This window comes from Bufo bufo, chromosome 2 (assembly GCF_905171765.1).
Source record: "Bufo bufo chromosome 2, aBufBuf1.1, whole genome shotgun sequence".
Taxonomy (NCBI): Eukaryota; Metazoa; Chordata; class Amphibia; order Anura; family Bufonidae; genus Bufo; species Bufo bufo.
In genome coordinates, this window is record NC_053390.1 from 96,526,645 (window position 1) to 96,549,919 (window position 23,275).

General features: G+C 47.2%; 1 protein-coding gene across 1 annotated transcript in view; it reads left to right on the forward strand.

Annotated features, from left to right (window-relative positions):
* LOC120992379 (E3 ubiquitin-protein ligase RNF180-like) overlaps nt 1-23,275 on the forward strand; it is a 121,020-nt gene that overhangs the window by 79,911 nt on the left and 17,834 nt on the right. The window contains exon 2 of the mRNA XM_040421329.1: nt 22,375-22,603. Within this exon, the coding sequence (XP_040277263.1) occupies nt 22,375-22,603 (229 nt within the window). The remainder of the gene's footprint in view (nt 1-22,374; nt 22,604-23,275) is intronic.

The following is a 23,275-nucleotide window of genomic DNA, read 5'->3' on the forward strand; positions in this document are numbered from 1 at the left end:
CAAGTTATTTGTAGTGACCGTAAAAGCACACTTTTTTTTCTGGGTTGAAAAACCATACCCAAATTTGCCATTCTCAAAATAACTAGTTTCTGGTATTTGAGGCCTACTTGAAATCTATCTCAAAAATAATATCTTACATTGAAGCTAGTGATAGTGTCATTCAGAAAAACCTAAGACACACGCTAGCGTGCTGATAGAAATCTGATTCTGTGATTAAACCTATACCTGTCACACAGCGCAAAAAAAAACAGGCCTCACATCTCTATTTAACCAAATCTCTACTGTTTTAGCTGGTCAAGTTATTTGTAGTGATCATAAAGGCACACTTTTTTTTCTGGGTTGAAAAACCATTCCCAAATTTGCCATTCGCAAAATAACTAGTTTCTGGTATTTGAGGCCTACTTGAAATCTATCCCAAAAAGAATATCTTACATTGAAGCTAGTGATAGTGTCATTCAGAAAAACCTAAGACACACGCTAGCGTGCTGATAGAAATCTGATTCTGTGATTAAACCTATACCTGTCACACAGCGCAAAAAAAAACAGGCCTCACATCTCTATTTAACCAAATCTCTACTGTTTTAGCTGGTCAAGTTATTTGTAGTGACCGTAAAAGCACACTTTTTTTTCTGGGTTGAAAAACCATTCCCAAATTTGCCATTCTCAAAATAACTAGTTTCTGGTATTTGAGGCCTACTTGAAATCTATCCCAAAAAGAATATCTTACATTGAAGCTAGTGATAGTGTCATTCAGAAAAACCTAAGACACACGCTAGCGTGCTGATAGAAATCTGATTCTGTGATTAAACCTATACCTGTCACACAGCGCAAAAAAAAACAGGCCTCACATCTCTATTTAACCAAATCTCTACTGTTTTAGCTGGTCAAGTTATTTGTAGTGACCGTAAAAGCATATTTTTTTTTCTGGGTTAAAAAACCATTCCCAAATTTGCCATTCTTAAAATTGTGTTGAACGGGAACAATGAGGAAAACATCTAATAAGGGACGCGGACGTGGACATGGTCGTGGTGGTGTTAGTGGACCCTCTGGTGCTGGGAGAGGACGTGGCCGTTCTGCCACAGCCACACGTCCTAGTGAACCAACTACCTCAGGTCCCAGTAGCCAGCAGAATTTACAGCGATATTTGGTGGGGCCCAATGCCGTTCTAAGGATGGTAAGGCCTGAGCAGGTGCAGGCATTAGTCAATTGAAATGCCGACAGTGGATCCAGCACGTTCACATTATCTCCCACCCAGTCTTCTGCAGAAAGCGCACAGATGGCGCATGAAAACCAAGCCCATCGGTCTGTCACATCACCCCCATGCATATCAGGGAAACTGTCTGAGCCTCAAGTTGTGCAGCAGTCTCTTATGCTGTTTGAAGACTCTGCTGCCAGGGTTTCCCAAGGGCATCCACCTAGCCCTTCCCCAGGGGTGGAAGAGATAGAATGCACTAACGCACAACCACTTATTTTTCCTGATGATGAGGACATGGGAATACCACCTCAGCACGTCTCTGATGATGACGAAACACAGGTGCCAACTGCTGCGTCTTTCTGCAGTGTGCAGACTGAACAGGAGGTCAGGGATCAAGACTGGGTGGAAGACGATGCAGGGGACGATGAGGTCCTAGACCCCACATGGAATGAAGGTCGTGCCACTGACTTTCACAGTTCGGAGGAAGAGGCAGTGGTGAGACCGAGCCAACAGCGTAGCAAAAGAGGGAGCAGTGGACAAAATCAGAACACCCGCCGCCAAGAGACTCCGCCTGCTACTGACCGCCGCCATCTGGGACCGAGCACCCCAAAGGCAGCTTCAAGGAGTTCCCTGGCATGGCACTTCTTCAAACAATGTGCTGACGACAAGACCCGAGTGGTTTGCACGCTGTGCCAGCAGAGCCTGAAGCGAGGCATTAACGTTCTGAACCTTAGCACAACCTGCATGACCAGGCACCTGCATGCAAAGCATGAACTGCAGTGGAGTAAACACCTTAAAAACAAAGAAGTCACTCAGGCTCCCCCTGCTACCTCTTCTGCTGCTGCTGCCTCGGCCTCTTCTGCTGCTGCCGCCGCCTCGGCCTCTTCCTCCGCCTCTGGAGGAACGTTGGCACCTGCCGCCCAGCAAACATGGGATGTACCACCAACACCACCACCTGCGTCACCAAGCATCTCAACCATGTCACACGGCAGCGTTCAGCTCTCCATCTCACAAACATTTGAGAGAAAGCGTAAATTCCCACCTAGCCACCCTCGATCCCTGGCCCTGAATGCCAGCATTTCTAAACTACTGGCCTATGAAATGCTGTCATTTAGGCTGGTGGACACACACAGCTTCAAACAGCTCATGTCGCTTGCTGTCCCACAGTATGTTGTTCCCAGCCGCCACTACTTCTCCAAGAGAGCCGTGCCTTCGCTGCACAAACAAGTGTCCGATAAAATCAAGTGTGCACTGCGCAACGCCATCTGTGGCAAGGTCCACCTAACCACAGATACGTGGACCAGTAAGCACGGCCAGGGACGCTATATCTCCCTAACTGCACACTGGGTAAATGTAGTGGCGGCTGGGCCCCAGGCGGAGAGCTGTTTGGCGCACGTCCTTCCGCCGCCAAGGATCGCAGGGCAACATTCTTTGCCTCCTGTCTCCTCCTCCTCCTCCTACTCAGCTTCCTCCTCCTCTTCTTCCACCTGCTCATCCAGTCAGCCACACACCTTCACCACCAACTTCAGCACAGCACGGGGTAAACGTCAGCAGGCCATTCTGAAACTCATATGTTTGGGGGACAGGCCCCACACCGCACAGGAGTTGTGGCGGGGTCTAGAACAACAGACCGACGAGTGGTTGCTGCCGGTGAGCCTCAAGCCCGGCCTGGTGGTGTGCGATAATGGGCGAAATCTCGTTGCAGCTCTGGGACTAGCCGGTTTGACGCACATCCCTTGCCTGGCGCATGTGCTGAATTTGGTGGTGCAGAAGTTCATTCGCAACTACCCCGACATGTCAGAGCTGCTGCATAAAGTGCGGGCCGTCTGTTCGCGCTTCCGGCGTTCACACCCTGCCGCTGCTCGCCTGTCTGCGCTACAGCGTAACTTCGGCCTTCCCGCTCACCGCCTCATATGCGACGTACCCACCAGGTGGAACTCCACCTTGCATATGCTGGACAGACTGTGCGAGCAGCAGCAGGCCATAGTGGAGTTTCAGCTGCAGCACGCACGGGTCAGTCGCACTGCGGATCAGACACACTTCACCACCAATGACTGGGCCTCCATGCGAGACCTATGTGCCCTGTTGCGCTGTTTCGAGTACTCCACCAACATGGCCAGTGGCCATGGCCGTTATCAGCGTTACAATACCACTTCTATGTCTCCTTGAGAAAACCCTTAGGGCGATGATGGAAGAGGAGGTGGCCCAGGAGGAAGAGGAGGAAGAGGGGTCATTTTTAGCACTTTCAGGCCAGTCTCTTCAAAGTGACTCAGAGGGAGGTTTTTTGCAACACCAGAGGCCAGACAGGGCCCACTACTGGAGGACGAGGAGGACGAGGATGAGGAGGAGGTGGAGGAGGATGAGGATGAAGCATGTTCACAGCGGGGTGGCACCCAAAGCAGCTCGGGCCCATCACTGGTGCGTGGCTGGGGGGAAACACAGGACGATGACGATACGCCTCCCACAGAGGACAGCTTGTCCTTACCTCTGGGCAGCCTGGCACACATGAGCGACTACATGCTGCAGTGCCTGCGCAACGACAGCAGAGTTGCCCACATTTTAACGTGTGCGGAATACTGGGTTGCCACCCTGCTGGATCCCCGGTACAAAGACAATGTGCCCACCTTACTTCCTACACTGGAGCGTGATAGGAAGATGCGCGAGTACAAGCGCACGTTGGTAGACGCGCTACTGAGAGCATTCCCAAATGTCACAGGGGAACCAGTGGAAGCCCAAGGCGAAGGCAGAGGAGGAGCAAGAGGTCGCCAACGCAGCTGTGTCACGGCCAGCTCCTCTGAGGGCAGGGTTAGCATGGCAGAGATGTGGAAAAGTTTTGTCACCTCGCCACAGCTAACTGCACCACCACCTGATACGGAACGTGTTAGCAGGAGGCAACATTTCACTAACATGGTGGAACAGTACCTGTGCACACCCCTCCACGTACTGACTGATGGTTCGGCCCCATTCAACTTCTGGGTCTCCAAATTGTCCACGTGGCCAGAGCTAGCCTTTTATGCCTTGGAGGTGCTGGCCTGCCCAGCGGCCAGCGTTTTGTCTGAACGTGTATTCAGCACGGCAGGGGGGCGTCATTACAGACAAACGCAGCCGCCTGTCTACAGCCAATGTGGACAAGCTGACGTTCATAAAAATGAACCAGGCATGGATCCCACAGGACCTGTCCATCCCTTGTGCAGATTAGATATTAACTACCTCCCCTTAACAATATATTATTCTACTCCAGGGCACTTCCTCATTCAATACTATTTTTAATTTCATTTTACCATTATATTGCAGGGCAACCCAAAGTTGAATGAACCTCTCCTCTGTCTGGGTGCCGGGGCCTAAATGTGTGACAGTGGCCTGTTCCAGTGGTGGGTGACGTGAAGCCTGAATCTCTGCTATGACATGAAGACAGATTCTGCGCTGACATAAGGCCAGATTCTCTGTTACGGGACCGTTCTCCTCTGTCTGGGTGCCGGGGCCTAAATGTGTGACAGTGGCCTGTTCCAGTGGTGGGTGACGTGAAGCCTGATTCTCTGCTATGACATGAATACAGATTCTGCGCTGACATAAGGCCAGATTCTCTGTTACGGGACCTCTCTCCTCTGCCTGGGTGCCTGGGCCTAAATGTGTGACAGTGGCCTGTTCCAGTGGTGGGTGACGTGAAGCCTGATTCTCTGCTATGACATGAAGACAGATTCTGCGCTGACATAAGGCCAGATTCTCTGTTACGGGACCTCTCTCCTCTGCCTGGGTGCCTGGGCCTAAATGTGTGACAGTGGCCTGTTCCAGTGGTGGGTGACGTGAAGCCTGATTCTCTGCTATGATATGAAGACAGATTCTGCGCTGACATAAGGCCAGATTCTCTGTTTCGGGACCTCTCTCCTCTGCCTGGGTGCCTGGGCCTAAATGTGTGACAGTGGCCTGTTCCAGTGGTGGGTGAGGTGAAGCCTGATTCTCTGCTATGACATGAAGACTGATTCTGCGCTGACATGAAGCTAGATTCTCTGCTATGGCATGAAGAGACTGATTCTCTGCTGACATGAAGCCAGATTCTTTGCTATGGCATGAAGAGACTGATTCTCTGCTGACGTGAAGCCAGATTCTCTGCTATGGGACCTCTGTCCAATTGATATTGGTTCATTTTTTTATTTATTTTTTTTATTTTAATTCATTTCCCTATCCACATTTGTTTGCAGGGGATTTACCTACATGTTGCTGCCTTTTGCAGCCATCTAGCTCTTTCCTGGGCTGTTTTACAGCCTTTTTAGTGCCCAAAAGTTCGGGTCCCCATTGACTTCAATGGGGTTCGGGTTCGGGACGAAGTTCGGATCGGGTTCGGATCCCGAACCCGAACATTTCCGGGAAGTTCGGCCGAACTTCTCGAACCCGAACATCCAGGTGTTCGCTCAACTCTAATTATATGCAAAGGGCATATATGTGAGGGCATCATATGTGACGAATAAGCATGTTGATATGATGGAAGAGGAGGAGGAGGATGAGAAAAGGAAGATTCAACCATATACCCTTTTTTGTGGTGGAAGGGAATACAGTGTATTTAGTACATTATAAAAAACACATTTAAAGTGCCTTTATGTTCAGCCGCTTTCCTCTGGTGGAGTCGAGAAGTCATGGTCAATCCATGCTTTGTTCATTTTTATAAGAGTCAACCTGTCAGCATTTTCAGTTGACAGGCGGAAACGCTTATCTGTTATAATGCCACCAGCAGCACTAAATACCCGCTCAGACAAAACGCTGGCGGCAGGGCAGGCCAGAACCTCCCAGGCGTAGAGCGCCAGTTCGTGCCACGTGTCCAGCTTGGACACCCAGTAGTTGTAAGGCACTAAGGGATCATTGAGGACGCTGCCATGGTCTGCTATGTACTCCCTCACCATCTTCCAAAACTTTTCTCTCCTTGTACCACTAGGCCGCGCAGGGTGAGGGTGCTGGTAGGGTCTCATGAGAGTGTTGCCCTGCCTCTGTTGGAACTGCTGTGTGTTCCCCTTGTCTCTCCTTCTTGGTTGGCCAAGGAACTACGGACTCTGCCGCTAGCGTTGTCAGATTGAAATTTTTGGAGCAATTTTTCAACAAGGATCTTCTGGTATTGCAGTTTTGCTCGTCCTCTCCACCAGAGGTCAAGCAGGGTCAAAAAGCGTGAACAACCAGCAATCCGTGTTGTCTAAAATGCGTATAGCAAGCGGGTCGCGGGAAAGGCAGCCAAACATGAAGTCAGACATTTGTGCCAGAGTAACAACAGGCAAGACTTCGCTGTCGTCATCAGGAGGATCACTCTCAATATCCTCATCCTCTTCCTCCTCTTCTGCCCACCCACGCAGAACAGATGGAATTAAACTTTCATGGGTACTACCCTCTGTAGCGGAGGCAACCGTCTCCTGCTCCTCATCCTCCTCCTACTCTTCATCGTCCAATTTGCGCTGAGAAGACGAACTGAGGGTGGTCTGGATAGCACCCTGTGTAATGTCTTCCCCCATTTCCACCTCTTCCACATGCAAAGCATCGTCCTTGATTGTGAGCAGCGAGCGTTTGAGTAAACAGAGGTGGGATGGTTACGCTGATAATAGCGTTATCGCCGCTCACCATCTGTGTTGATTCCTCAAAGTTTCTTAAAACCTCACAGAGGTCAGACATCCATGCCCACTCATCGCTTGTGAATAGTGGAAGCTGACTGGAAAGACGACGACCATGTTGCAGCTGGTATTCTACTACTGCCCTCTGCTGCACACAAAGCCTGGCCAACATGTGAAACGTTGAGTTCCAGCGCATGCTCACGTCGCACAACAGCTGATGAGCTGGCAATTTCAAGCGCTGCTTCAGCGTTGACAGACCGGCTGAAGTTGTCAATGACTTGTGGAAATGTGCACACACGCGCCACACCTTCACCAGTAGATCAGGTAAATTGGGGTAAATTTTGAGAAACCGCTGAACCAGTAAGTTTAAGACGTGGGCTAGGCATGGGATGTGTCTGAGCTTGCCAAGCTCCAAAGCCGCCACCAAGTTACGGCCATTATCAGACACAACATGCCTGGTTCTAGGTTGAGTGGCGAGAGCCACAGCTCAGTCTGGTCTCTTATCCCCTGCCACAGCTCTGCATCGGTGTGCTGTTTGTATCCTAAGCATATCAGCTTGAGCACGGCCTGTTGCCGCTTCCCCACTGCAGTGCTACACTGCTTCCAGCTACCAACGGATGACTGACTGGTGCTGCACGCGGATAATTCGGAGGTTGAAGTGAAGGAGGCGGAGGAGGAGAAGTGGGGGTTAGAGCCACTAACGTAGGTGCTGGCGGAATCCCTGATCGATGTAGGGCCCGCAATTCTAGGCGTCGGTAGCACCTGTGCCATCCCAGGGTATGACTCGCTCGCGGCCTCCACAACGTTCACCCAGTGTGCCGTCAAGGAAATGTAGCGTCCCTGGCCGAATGTACTTGTCTATGTGTCCGTGGTTAAGTGAACCTTTTCCGTAACTGCGTTGGTCAGGGCACGTGTGATGCTACGGGACACATGTTGGTGTAAGTCGGCCACGGTACACCATCAAAAATAGTTGCAGCTGGCGACTGCGTAACGCGGGACGGCCGCCGACATCAGGCTGCCGAAGGCCTCAGTATCCACAAGCCTAAATGGCAACATTTCCAGGGCCAGTAATTTGAAAAGTTACTCATTTAGTGCTATGGCATGTGGGTGGGGGGCTGGTTATTTGCGCTTTGCGTTCAAATGCCTGGGGTAAGGACATTTGTACGCTGTGCTGGGACACAGAAGTGGATGTGGTCGCTAATGGTACTTGCAAAGGTGCAGGGCGGGTTGCATCCGGGCCTGCGCCTTCGACAGGGGATTAGCCAGCACATAACACAGGGGAAGAGGGGGCAGTGGTGTGACCCGAAGACACAGATTGTGGACCCAGGCGTTCGTCCCACTTATTATGTTGCTTGGATGCCATGTGGCGGATAAGGCCGTTGTTGAGGTTGATAGTGTTCTCATTTTCATATGGCACAGGTTGCAAACTACTATTCTTTTGTTGTCCAAACTTTCCTCAAAAAAGCGCCATACTGTGGAACATCTACCCCTTGGCAAGGGAGATTTCCACAAGGGGTTGCTCCGTGGAATAGTTGTGGGCCTGTGTGGTGTGGCCCGCCTTCTCCCTTTTGCTACCCCACTGCCTCTTCCAGCCTGTTGCGGTGCTGCAGTTCCCTCCCCCTCTGTATTCTGCTGTCCTCACTCGGCTTGCGTCAGTGACCTCATCGTCCACCACCACCTCCTCTTCCACTTCCTCACTCTGATCATCCTTCTGATTTGTTGACCTAACCACAACCTCAGTGATTGACAACTGTGTCTCCTCCTCTTCATCAACCTCTTGAGACAGTAATTGCAGTTGACTCATTGGCAACTGCGTCTCATCATCATCCACCTCATTAAACACTAATTGCCGTTCCCCACCATCATGTTCTTGTGACTGTGGATGTTCATGAGGTTGGGAATAAGGGCACAAGATCTCATGTCCCTCTTCAAGCTTGCTTGGTGAGAGGGCCCAATAAGGTAATGGCGATGAAAAGAGGTCCTCGGAATATCCAAGTGTGGGATCACTTGTTTGGCTAGACTGTAAATGGTGGGAGGAAGGAGTATCAGGGTGAGGATTGTGTTGACCAGAGTCCTGGCTACTGTCAATAATCATGCTGAGAGCGTGAAATTCTTCTTATGAGGCTGAATGGACAGTTTTTTTAAATTCCTTATAAAGTTCTACCAAGTTATAACTGGTAAGAAAGAAAGGGGAATGACAAAGAAGTCACAGCTGTTCACAGACACTTCTTAAGAAGAACAAGGAATTCCTGGTATGTAAGTCAAAATCTATGTCCAGGAAAGCTGTGTCACCACAAGTAGTAAGAAGTGATAGATCTTGTACATGAACATCATTGGAAAATATGATACAATTCAATTTAAAGGGAACCTGTCACCAGGATTTTGGGTATAGAGCTGAGGACATGGGCTGCTAGATGGCCACTATAACATCCGCAATATCCAGTCCCCATAGCTCTGTGTGCTTTTAGTGTTTAAAAAAAATGAATTGATACATATGCAAATTAACCTGAGATGAGTCAGAGCTTGAAAATATGACTCTTCTCTGGTCACACAAGATATGACTCTTTTATGTTAATTTGCATATGTATCAAATCGTTTTTTTTACACAATAAAAGCACACAGAGCTATGGGGACTGGGTATTGCTGATGTGCTAGTGGCCATCTAGCAACCCATGTCCTCAGCTCTATACCCAAAATCCCGGTGACAGGTTCCCTTTAAGGACTGCACATCATCTACATACAGTTCTATCAAACAATCTATCATAGACTTTATGTGAGTCAAATTTAAGATGAATAAGTGAAACTAAAGTATCAAGACCATGACGAGACCAGAGGAAGATGAAGAGAAGAAGATGCCTAACAGGGGCGTAGCTAGAAATGCATGGGCCCCATAGCAAAAAAAAATTATGCCCCCCCCCTGTGCCATCCACAGATCCCCCTCCCCTAAATAGTGCCATCCACAGATCCCTCTCCCCTAAACAGTGCCGTCCACAGATCCCCCTCCCCTAAATAGTGCCATCCACAGATCCCTCTCCCCTAAACAGTGCCGTCGACAGATCCCCCTCCCCTAAATAGTGCCATCCACAGATCCCCCTCCCCTAAATAGTGCCATCTACAGATCCCCCTCCCCTAATCAGTGCCATCCACAGATCCCCTCCCCTAAACAGCGCCATCCACAGATCCCCCTCCCCTAAATAGTGCCATCCACAGATCCCCCTCCCCTAAATAGTGCCATCCACAGATCCCCCTCCCCTAAATAGTGCCATCCACAGATCCCCCTCCCCTAATCAGTGCCATCCACAGATCCCCCTCCCCTAAATAGTGCCATCCACAGATCCCCCTCCCCTAATCAGTGCCATCAACAGATCCCCCTCCCCTAAACAGTGCCATCCACAGTATCAGGTGCCTCTCCCCCCCCCCCCATTTGTCAGTATTAGGTGCCAACCCCCCCCCCCCCCCAAGGTGCCAGTATCAGGTGCCAACTCCCCTCCCCCCATGTGCCAGTATCAAGTGCCCCCCGCTCCCCCCATGGCAGTAACAGTCGGGTATTAAAAAAAAAAAAATAAACACTTCTACTTACCTCCATGTCAGCGATGAGATGCAGCCTCTTCCTGTGTCCCGCCCTGTATGTCCATATATGGAGTCAGTGCTTGTATTTCAGAAAAGGTTTCTGCTGGGATTCGAACCCACGAGGCAAAGCATCTAACCACAAGACTATAACAGCTGGTTTGCTGCTGACTGAAAAATGATGAGACTTCTACTGTTATAGCTGGCTAAGTGTACATCTATACACATGACAGCTGCTTATATATAGAGATATAGCAGAGCTGAGTGTGCTAGGACAGCTGTCATATAGAGATATAGCAGTGCTGGGTGTGTTGGGGCAGCTGTCATGTGTATAGCTGTACACTTAGCCAGCTATAACAGTAGAAGTCTCATAATTTTTCAGTCAGCAGCAAGGCCTCCTTTATGGTTGTGAGGGTAAATGCTTTGCCTCTGATACACTGATACATTGGAGGTTGTGGGTTCGAATCCCAGACACATCAGTAAACTTTAGAATACAGTAAGATTAGATCACATTAGCGAGGGGGCCTGAACATATTAAGACAACAATCGATATTTAACTAACTTGAAAATAAACTGTCGGGCCCCGAAGCAGCTGCTTCCCCGGTAGTTACGCCACCTCCTGGCTGCCTGTGTGTAGTGTCTGTGTGTGTTAATAAAAAAACTAAAAAAAACTGAATGCGGTCGGACGGGCCCCCCAGTGGCGTAGGGCCCCATAGCCACTGCTATGGTTGCTATGGCGATCCCTACGCCACTGATGCCTAATAAGATAGTAGGTTAGTTCTTAAATTTAATTAATTGGTATTCAATCACAGTTTACCATATGTTCAGCAAATATAATTATTTTGTTGTCAAATAAATAATTGATGGACAATTAATTAATTTATAAAGAAAAGAAGAATGAAAAGTCCAAGATAATTGTAAAATTTGATGTTGTGAGTTCGAAAAGATTATCTCACCCTCAAGAGGGGGAAATGTTAAATAATATGTGATATAATATTAATTGGTATTTAATATAAAGTATGTATTAAATTACACACTGACACCATTTATAGTAATGTTCATGGACGATGGGAGGTCTGTATAATGATGTCAAGACCTATATTTAAAGTCTCCATGTAGAATCACATACATTGGTTAAGACACGCCTGTATCTATGTTATCAATGACTGACAGAGACAGACAAGGGGTCGTCTTTTTACACTCTGTTGGGGGTGTTTGCTGACTAGAGATGAAGACACCTGGAGCCTGAAGATTCCTAACCTTCAACAATGATACTTCAAAGACATTAAGACTTTTCCTAAACTATTTCTGTAAGTAATCAACTCTTATGAAGACTGAAAATAAATCGCATTATTAATTTTTTATATAACTCTTGTTGAATCCTGGTGATGAGTCCTCCAGGTGTTCTTTACTCCAAATAAGCATACACTAGATTTGGAGAGGATTACCAAATCCGGTTGATATATTTTTCATACATAAATATTATACACTTGGAGACATATTACACTGGCACACAGTGTCGGTGCCAAGATGCATCTTACCATAGACACGTGGTCTAGCAAACACAGGCAGGGAAGGTACATAACTTTTACTGCCCACTGGGTGAACCTTCTGATGGCCATCAAGCATGTAACCCGTGGCACCCGTGTGGATTTGTTGTTACCGCCACAGATTGCATGCAGGCCAGCCTCTTCTCCTCCTCCTATTCCATCCTCCGTCTCCCCCTCAGCTGAATCCTCCTTTTCCACTGCTACCACCTCTTCCGCAGCATCCCCCAAGCTCCCCAGAACCTATTCGACGTGCCAGGTGAGACGTTGCCATGCTGTGATGCAGCTGTTGTGCCTGGAAGCCAAGAGCCACACCGGTCCTGCACTGCTTTCAGCTCTGCGATCACAGGCCGATCAGTGGCTAACCCTGATTGACAGTTGTTAAAGTGGTGTGTGACAACGGTGCCAATCTGCTGAGCACGCTGAAACAGGGCAAAATGACACACGTGCCGTGTATGGCACACGTCCTGAACTTAGTCATGCAGCGATTTGTTGCCAAATACCCCGGGGTCCAGGATGTCTTGCAGCAAGCCAGGAAAATCTCTGGCCATTTTAGAAGATCTTACACGGCCATGGTTCACCTTGCTGATGTTTAGCGGCGACACCACTTGCCCGTCAGACGTCTGATTTGTGACAGCCCGACGAGCTGGAACTCCACCTTGTATATGCTTGATCGGCTGCTCCAGCAGAAGTGTGCCGTTAATCACTACCTGTATGAACTCTGCAGCAGGACAGGTTCTGGGGAGCTTGGTTTCTTTTCACCGTACCAGTGGCTGCTCATGCGCGACGCATGCAGACTTCTGCACCCATTTGATGAGATCACCAAACTGGTCAGTCGCAGCCAGGGTACCATCAGTGACATTGTACCTTACACCTTTTTTCTGGAGCATGCATTGCGTCGTGTCATTGATCAAGCCGTCGAGGAGCAGGAGCTGGAAAATGAGGAAGTCGCTATGCTGAATGAATTCCCAGGGGGGGCTGCTCCATTTGAGACAAGTCAGCAGGAGTCTGAAGAAGAGTCAGAGGAAGATGGTGGCTGGGGGGAGAAGGAGGAGGATGACATTCTCCTGGGCGATGAGCAGGAGCCAGGGTGCTCCACCGCTTCCAATTTAGTTCAAATGGGGACCTTCATGCTCCAGTTGAAAATAACAAACAAAGGAATCCGTCAGGGGGTTGCTACTCTAATATAGTGCAACAAATTAGAATTAGGTGGTCACTGGGACCTGAGCGTAACTTTGCAACACCTCTGACTAATGTTAAAGGGCTTCTGTCACCCCACTAAAGTCATATTTTTTTTTTGGGCTAGTTAAATTACTTATCCTGCGATAAATGAAAATATAATGGTGTTACTTACTTTGATTCAGCAGTTTCTTCTAAAAACAAACTTTTATAATATGTAAATTAGGTCTCTACCAGCAAGTAGGGCCCCTACTTGCTGGTAGCAGCTGCAGAAAACCGCCCCCTCGTCGCGTTGATTGACAGGGCCAGCCGGGATCTCCTCCTCCGGCCAGCCCTGTCGGCATTTTAAAAATCGCGCGCCTGTGTTCATTCGGCGCAGGCGCTCTGAGATGAGGAGGCTCGCCTCCTCAGAACTCCCTCAGTGCGCCTGCGCCGATGACGTCTTCTATTTCGGTGATGTCATCGGCGCAGGCGCACTGAGGGAGTTCTGAGGAGGCGAGCCTCCTCATCTCAGAGCGCCTGCGCAGAATGAAGACAGGCGCGCGATTTTTAAAATGCCGACAGGGCTGGCCGGAGGAGGAGATCCCAGCTGGCCCTGTCAATCAACGCGACGAGGGGGCGGTTTTCTGCAGCTGCTACCAGCAAGTAGCCGCCCTACTTGCTGGTAGAGACCTAATTTACATATTATAAAAGTTTGTTTTTAGAAGAAACTGCTGAATCAAAGTAAGTAACACCATTATATTTTCATATATCGCAGGATAAGTAATTTAACTAGCCCAAAAAAAAATAATGACTTTAGTGGGGTGACAGAAGCCCTTTAAAACTCAATTTTATTTCACTATATTAAAAGTACCAATAGACTACTTGGGAACATTTGTTAAAATCTTCAGGAGTTCAATGGGTCAGGGACATATGCCGTGTGTCAATATGCATTTGTATCTATTTGCACGCCGTGCTTTTACTGGCTTGACGGAATATTCACCATCTGAATGACCAAATATTTTCACTGAGCGCCCTAAACAACTTCTGCCTAAAAACTATACCTGTATAGTTTCCCCTGAAGTCGCCGCGAGGCTCGGCAAAACATGTAGGGACACAGGACTTTAGTTTTTAGGCAGGAGTTGTTCAGGGCGCAATATATTGGTGAAAATATTTTGACATTCAGATGTTGAATAATCCGTCAAGCCAGTAATAGCACGGCGTGCAAATAGATACAAATGCATATTGGCACACGGCATATGTCCCTGACCCATTGTACTCCTGAGGATTTTAACAAATGTTCCCAAGTAGTCTATTGGTACTTCATGCTCCAGTGTCTGAAGAGGGACCCCCGTATAAAAAGCATAAAGGTCAAGGACCTGTACTGGGTGGCAATGTCCTTAGACCCCCGGTACAAACACAAAATGGCAGACAAGTTACCAGCATCACAGAGGGCTGGCAGAATGCAGCATTTCCAGGCCTTGCTGCGAGAGGTGCTGCATTCTGCTGTTGCGGGCACTGGCAGAGGAATTTCCACCCAGAGCGAGACAGGTGCAGGTACCAATCTTACCGCGCCTGCAAAAAGAGGGCGGTTTGAAAATGTGTTGGTCACTTCAGATATGAGATCTTTCTTGCATCCAACCCATTGACAGCCGCTCTCCGGATCCAGCCTCAGGGAACACCTAGACCGACAGGTGTCCGACTACATCGGGTTAACCGCCGATGTGAACGCTCTGAGAAGCGAGGAACCCTTTGACTACTGGGTGTGCAGGCTTGACCTGTGGCCAAAGCTGGCACAATTTGCCATGGAACTCTTGGCTTGCCCCTTGTCGAGTGTCCTGTCCGAAAGGACGTTCAGCGCATCAGGGGGGATGGTGACCGATAAGCGCACTCGCCTAGCTCACGACAGTGTGGACTAACTTACATTTTTAAAAGGCATAGATCTCGGAGGAATTCAACACCTGTGATGTGTAATTGAATTTCCTCATGCCAGCCCACACATATCCGCCATCACCTAGAACAAAGAATGGTCCTTGCCTTATGTATATACAGCGGCATAAAAGGCCTTTTATTTCAGGTGAATGCCTAATTTTTGGGGCTTATACTGGCTGACAGTTACATTTTTATCCTGTGACTGCCTAATGTACCTCCAGCCACATAATCCAAAGTTCTTTGCTGTCAGGTGAATGCCTATTGCCTAATTTTTGGGGCCTGTACTGGCCGACAGTTACATTTTTTATCTCTAGACACATAATCACACCCTTGTCTCACTCCTCTGCCTCTCATTATGGTGGCGTATGAACCGCATTCACCATAAGAACCTTCTAATGTCACAGGGTCATGTGACTGCGCCCCCCACCCTGTACTGTTCCCTTTTACCCCGTACTGTGCCCCCTTATAGCCTGCATTGTGCCCTCTTACCACACCCTGTGCAGTGCCCCTAGTCATTCCCTGTTCTGTGCCCTCTTATACCCTTTTATCCGGTCACGGTATGGTGGTGTTATCCGATCACTGTACAGAGGTGTTATCCGGTCAATGTATGGCGGTGGTATCCAATAACTGGATAGCCATAACTGTATCCCTTTCCCTGCCCACGCCATCCTTTTTTAGACCTGGCATGAGCGGGAAAGATATGCAGATTGCGGTGTTAAGGACCTTTGTGCCACAATCTGTGTCAGAAATACGCCTAACATAGACGTATTTCTATATAATAAATTAGCAGCTAATTGTATTATTTTTCGTGGGGTACGGCTAATATCTTTATATTATATAGATTCTAGTGTATTATACTGTGCCCTGTATTTCGCAGTAGAAAGTTATCCTTGGGAAACACAGTCCTCATCCCTGACCACCAGGACCAAGTTGTGCGCTCTGTCAGTACATGGCAGCCTCCCCTCTCCGTCACGCTGCTCCGCTGTGCACTGGTGCCATCCATTTAATGCATACCAAAAATTTATGCATTAACAGATGCCTCAGACTGATGCCGTACAGTGGCGTCCGTTCACCATACAGTTCCATGGTAGAAAAAAAATGCACGTTAACGTATGCATTTTTTTGATGGACTCTACAGGATACAAAAACGTGAAGTGCTGCACATTTCTATACATCAAACCGATAGGAAATAAAAAATTTCTAGGCTCCAGCAGGGAACATTTTTGAGAGTTTCCCTTTAAGACGTATAAAAATGGCCCCTGATTAAAATACAGTTGCAAGAAAAAGTATGTGAACCCTTAGGAATGATATGGATTTCTGCACAAATTGGTCATAAAATGTGATCTAATCTTCATCTAAGTCACAACAATAGACAATCACAGTCTGCTTAAACTAATAACACACAAAGAATTAAATGTTACCTTGTTTTTATTGAACACACCATGTAAACATTCACAGTGCAGGTGGAAAAAGTATGTGAACCCTTGGATTTAATAACTGGTTGAACCTCCTTTGGCAGCAATAACTTCACCCAAACATTTCCTGTAGATGCAGATCAGACGTGCACAACGGTCAGGAGTAATTCTTGACCATTCCTCTTTACAAAACTGTTTCAGTTCAGCAATATTCTTGGGATGTCTGGTGTGAATCGCTTTCTTGAGGTCATGCCACAGCATCTCAATCGGGTTGAGGTCAGGACTCTGACTGGGCCACTCCAGAAGGCTTATTTTCTTCTGTTTAAGCCATTGTGTTGTTGATTTACTTCTATGCGTTTGGTCGTTGTCCTGTTGCAACACCCATCTTCTGTTGAGCTTCAGCTGGTGGACAGATGGCCTTAAGTTCTCCTGCAAAATGTCTTGATAAACTTGGGAATTCATTTTTACTTTGATGATAGCAATCCGTCCAGGCCCTGACGCAGCAAAGCAGCCCCAAACCATGATGCCCCCACCACCATACTTCACAGTTGGGATGAGGTTTTGATGTTGGTGTGCTGTGCCTCTTTTTCTCCACACATAGTGTTGTGTGTTTCTTCCAAACAACTCAACTTTGGTTTCATCTGTCCACAGAATATTTTGCCAGTACTGCTGTGGAACATCCAGGTGCTCTTGTGCAAACTGTAAACATGCAGCAATGTTTTATTTGGACAGCAGTGGCTTCCTCTGTGGTATCCTCCCGTGAAATCCATTCTTGTTTAGTGTTTTACGTATCGTAGATTCACTAACAGGGATGTTAGCATATGCCAGAGACTTTTGTAAGTCTTTAGCTGACACTCTAGGATTCTTCTTCACCTCATTGAGCAGTCTGCGCTGTGCTCTTGCAGTCATCTTTACAGGACGGCCACTCCTAGGGAGAGTAGCAGCAGTGCTGAACTTTCTCCATTTATAGACAATTTGTCTTACTGTGGACTGATGAACAGCAAGGCTTTTGGAGATACTTTTATAACACTTTCCACCTTTATGCAAGTCAACAATTCTTAATCATAGGTCTTCTGAGAGCTCTTTTGAGCAAGGTTTCATTCACATCAGGCAATGCTTCTTGTGAAAAGCAAACCCAGAACTGGTGTGTGTTTTTATAGGGCAGGGCAGCTGTAACCAACACCTCTAATCTCATCTCATTGATTGGACTCCAGTTGACTGACACCTCACTCCAATTAGCTCTTGGAGATGTCATTAGTCTAGGGGTTCACATACTTTTTCCACCTGCACTGTGAATGTTTACATGGTGTGTTCAATAAAAACATGGTAACATTTAATTATTTGTGTGTTATTAGTTTAAGCAGACTGTGATTGTCTAGTGTTGTGACTTAGATGAAGATCAGATCACATTTTATGACCAATTTGTGCAGAAATTCATATCATTCCAAAGGGTTCACATACTTTTTCTTGCAACTGTACATATTTTTTGTGGGAATTTTTGCCAATGATCCCCCTCTGGTATATCACTGTCCATGTTGTGGGACTATTTGTGTACTTCTAGTAAGTGTTTGCTGGCTGCAAATATGACCTGAAGGTTTTTCAGGTTCGCCTGCCATTAAAGTGAATGGGGCCCGCCGCGAACGCGCGGTTCGCAAACATTTGATCGTGAATGCACGTTCGCGAATTGTCTCGGGCGATGTTCGTCCATCACTATCCGGCACTGGTATGGCCGTGCGCGGCCGCATGCACAGCTGACTTAAAAGAACAAGTCCCCACCTATACAGGGTTGGGCTGATCGGGCCGGTAACCAAGGAAGGAGGAGGGCAGAGAGGACATTCAGAAGGTCCCACTCCCCCCCATCCTTCCCCCCGGCATACCTCATTGACCCGATCGCCGAGGTGTCAACACTCTCAACACTCTATGGACATCCTCAAAAAGTTGGATGGTCTACAGGTGGACGTGGGTATAATGTTGGCAAGCCTCGACGTCGAGGCCCTATATAGCTCTATACCTCACCAACAGGGCTGTCATGCTGTGGGGGAATTCCTGCAGGAACGGGGGATGCAGCTTCGGGCACATAATGCATTTACGGTCCGACTCCTACGTTTTATTCTTGAGCACAACATCTTCATTTTCGACCACCAGGTATACCATCAGACAAAGGGCGTGGCGATGAGGAGCCCCTGTTCCCCGTCCTATGCCAACCTCTACCTAGGTTGTTGGTAGAGATATATTGTCTTTGGGGAAGGAATGGTGATGTGGGCATCACACATCCTGCTCTGGGCCCGTTTCATTGATGATGTTCTCATCTTATGGAACGGGTCACAGGAGGACTTCCGCAATTTTGTGACCGCCCTCAACGAAAACACCATTGGGCTTTTCTTTAGCTTGGAAATAGACTCCTTCCGCATCACCTTCTTGGATCTAAGCATCACACGTGATGCGGATAGTAATATCAGTACCAACTTGTTTTCGTAAGGAAACGGCCACAAATAGTCTCCTGCATGTCACCCCAATCTATTAAAGAGTGGAATACCGAAGGGTCAATACCTTCGCGTGCGCAGGAACTTTTCCAATCTCTCTGCTTTCAAGAAGGCAGCGGTAGATCTAAAGCAGAGGTTCCAGCGGCGTGATTACCCTGAGGCCATTTAGGCACCAAAAATGATAAAAAAGCAGAGTGGACCCAGCATGCATGTGGAACCTGCACTCCCTGAATTTTATGGTGGCCTTTATGGCACATAACAGGTAGCATTTAGTGTTAGCTTCCCGTCTTACAGAGATCGCCTTGACGTGTGGCAGACGGGCCCAAATAACTTTGTACAAAATGTATTTGCCAAGAATCTCAAATTTACTAAATAAGCGTAGCATTGGCACCAGAATATTTTCTATTACTATGGCATTATTGTACTTTATTTGGTTTGCAGAGTGCTGTTGCATTGTGTTTTTTTCTTTGTGTTTCTAGCCATGGCAGCGTGCACCTGCACATTGGGATGTGCTGATTGACCCCCTTTTTCTTTGCAGGTTGTACTAGAGGTGTGGCTGACTCCATTTAGTCTTGCACCCCTGACTAGCCTGTCTGCCCCATAGGCTGATTTTAATTAGTGTAAGTATAAAGCTGTAGCCTGCTCTCCCTGCACTCACTGGAAGCCTTTTGGCACCAGGAGAGGTATAGAGTGGGCTCAGCATGCATGTTGGTACCTGCATTCCATGAATTTAATTTAGCCATGGCAGCGTGCACCTGCGCATTGGGATGTGCTGACTGACCCACTTTTTCTTTGCAGTACCCTGAGGCAGTACTTAGGGATGCGTACCACCAGTCCCTGGGAGTGGATCGGGTATCCTTATTCAATCCACGAGTCAGGACCGATGCGGATGACAACAACCGTATTGTGGCCAATTTTGATATGACACACCGGGAGGTCAGGGACATTTTGACCAGTAATTCTTTCTCCAGTACGGTAACCAGTTGCTCATATACCATTACATAGTAACATAGTACATTGGAGCATTTATTAATTGCCAGATGGTGGGGTTCGTCTACTTGGCCACATGTCATTGTGGCATGCAATATGTGGGCAAAACCAAGCGGGAGTTCCGTCGTTGTATAGGCGAACACTTGAACGACATCCGGAACAAAAAGGATACTCCTATAGCTAGACGTGTGGAGTTGAAACATCCGGGGGAACTCAAACCTATTATGTTCCAGGTTTTCTAATCCGTCCGTATGTCCCCGCTAGGCGGTGACCTCTACACCAAATTACTGCAAAAGGAAGCGCAGTGGACATTCAGGCTTCAGACGCTCCGCCTGAGGGGATTGAATGAATATATATTGTTCACATCGTTCTTGTAATCTGCCCACAAATTTCTTGCTTAGGTAAACCCCTTGGCCAACTTAATTACCACATGATCTAGGCATATTGTGGCAATCTTTGTATTAGTGGCATCTGGTTGCCGATTAATCTGGACAATAATTTGATTATCCAAATAGCCCTAGTGATTTCAGTGGCGAAGTTTCGCTGTGGGCTATGTGGTGTGTGACTCCTTCGATCTCCTACACACTGCTGCTGTCGTCTCCATATTCCAGCAGCTGATATTGACCGCTTTGTCTCCCTGACTGTGTTGACACCTCAGCGATCCGGCCAATGAGATATGCGGCAGGGCAGGGTAGTGGCACCTTTTGGATGTCCTCTCTGCCCTCCTCCTTCCGATTGGATACCGGGCCAATCAGCCACACCATGTGTAGGCGGGGACTTGTTCTTTTAAGTCAGTTATGCATGTGGCCACGCACGGCCATACCAGTGCCGGAGTCTCCACACCAACAGCGTGTGTGTAGCCAGTCCTCTTATCATCCTCTGTGTATGCTTGTGTTCAGCTCCTGATGACGCTAATATAAGCAGAAACGCGTAAAGCTAGGGAACAGGCAGGGGGATCGTGCTGTGGACGGGCATGGGTAAAGCCTATAGGAGCAACTATCTAATAAGTGAGAGGGATACCGTTCCTGTCTTACAGTGTAGTATTAGTCAGCTCCAGCAAACAATGGCTGACCCCAGCCTATCCTCACACAGCTGTAGCTTTTAGGAATTAGGTGAACCACCCACTAATTGACCACTATTGGGGTTGAGGGAGTTAGACTGAGCCATATTTGGCCAGATGGGCTCCACGTGCGACTGACCCAAATGGTGGACTAGTGGGGGCTATTTTTGATTCCCCATACCTCCTGTACCAGGGTCACACTTACGTGTGTGGGCGGTCTTTACGCCTACTTCCCCGGTTGAGTGATAAAGTTGATATCAGTGGTGGCAGCTTTCCTGCCGTTTACATCAATACTTTTTCTTTTGTGTTTTGTTCCTACCTACTTTCAATTATATTTCAACAAAGAATCATTCCCCATGCAGGATAAAACATTATACAGTATTTTAGTAGTTGGAAAATTTTGGGATGCGGCCATACCAATTATGTTTTATTTATTTTTAATATGATACATAGATAAATTTATGTTTAATATTTCTATTTACCCATTTTTTTTGTTTCTTTCTTTTAGCCCCCTTAGGGAACTCGAGCATCCGATCACCCGGACCATAAAATGCAATACTTCTGTACTGAAATGTATGGTCATTCTATTGGCATTCTGTGACAAGCAGCCCTACCCCATACCCACACTATGTGTGTAGGTTGTTACACCAAGTAGTAATGAAGCAATAATGAAGGTTTGGCTGATATCTGTATCGGCCAAACCTGCTCAAACTGTGTATTACTAAATGGGAAGATAAAGTGAGGCATAGCATTGCTCCCGAATCTTCTCATGCCCTTGTGTAAATGATACTTTGATCTGACCTGATATCAGTATTATAATTTACTACTCTATATGAATTACTCCCCTCCACTTCTATTATCATGATTCTCTAGAAAAAATTAAGTTTTTGTCCTACTTTGCTTTCATACCGATTTGAAATTCAGCCCTGTGCATCCTCATTTCACTCGACTTTGGAAAACAAGTGGGCATAGAAGATTGAGCAGACTTGTGATTGATCACTTTTTGGAACACTGTAGGCTCAGCTCATTATCTGTATGACAAATGTGCCAGGACTTGTGACGCATCAATCACTGTTGCCTTCATGCAGAAGAGATCACGTTAGAAATGTCCTAGCCAGTCTACTATGCAGATGTCTGCAACCAATTACTCTTTATCGGCTTAATCTAGGTAGGGAAAAGCCTTCTTTCCACTTGCTAATGGAAGACTGAGATTCGTCTACAATGATACATGGCTCCATTCTTCTCCTGCTTCCCACTCACTCTCCTTATTGCTGGGAATGTATAATAACTGGCTTTCACATGACACTGTGACATGCCTGTTAATTCTGTGTTAAATTGACTCACTATGCTAGTATGGGTTTATGAGTCATTAGATGTCGTGTGAAATTACTTTGTGTGCAAAAGCCAATATATCACGTCTAGGTTCTCTTTTTTTATAGATCAATACATTACACCACATAGTCACAGAAGAGGACGATGAACTTATCAAAGAAAAGGAGAGCTACACATGCGCCGTGTGCTTAGATGTGTATTTCAACCCTTACTTGTGTTATCCATGCCGGCACATTTTTTGTGAGCCATGTTTACGCACACTGGCGAGAGATAATCCAACAAGAACCCCATGTCCGCTATGCAGATCAATTATTACAAGGGTTCACTTCCATTCAGGTAATGCTAATGTATAACATTTGGATCATATATAATAATGTTTAGTTTTTTTTACCAATATTTGAAACAAAAAATTGAAGAACATTTGGAAGCACCACTTTCATTCCGCCCAGGAAAACTCCTTGAACTGCCATTTTATTGCAAACTTTGCATAAGATCCGCCTTTCCTGCTTTACATATAATTTTACTGAATACTGCATTAATGAGTTTTCTGGGTGTTTAATATTGATGACCTATCCTCAAGATTAGGCATCAATATAGGATGGGGGCTGGTCTGACACCCATCACCCTTGCTGATCACCTCTCTGTGGCTACCGCTCTTTGAGGAGGGATGCTGGTGGGTGCCAAGACCTCCTCACAGTTTACAAAGCACAGTGCCGTCCATTAGATAACAACTGTGTTGGTATTGCAGCTGAGCTCCATTCACTTGAATGGGACTGAGCTTCACCTAGCCCATGTGACTAATGAACATGACATCACCTAAACATGTTGGTGTATTGGGAAGTCGGGAAGGAGTCAGGAGAGATAGCCAGCAGCTTCTGAATGTATACATTATATCCATAAGAAGACACCAATATTATAGAAAGTGCATGCAGGTCAAGTTACACCTCTGGCTGGAGGGAAGAGGTTAGGTCAAGAATTTTGCATGGGGGGATTGCCGTTTCAGTTTTT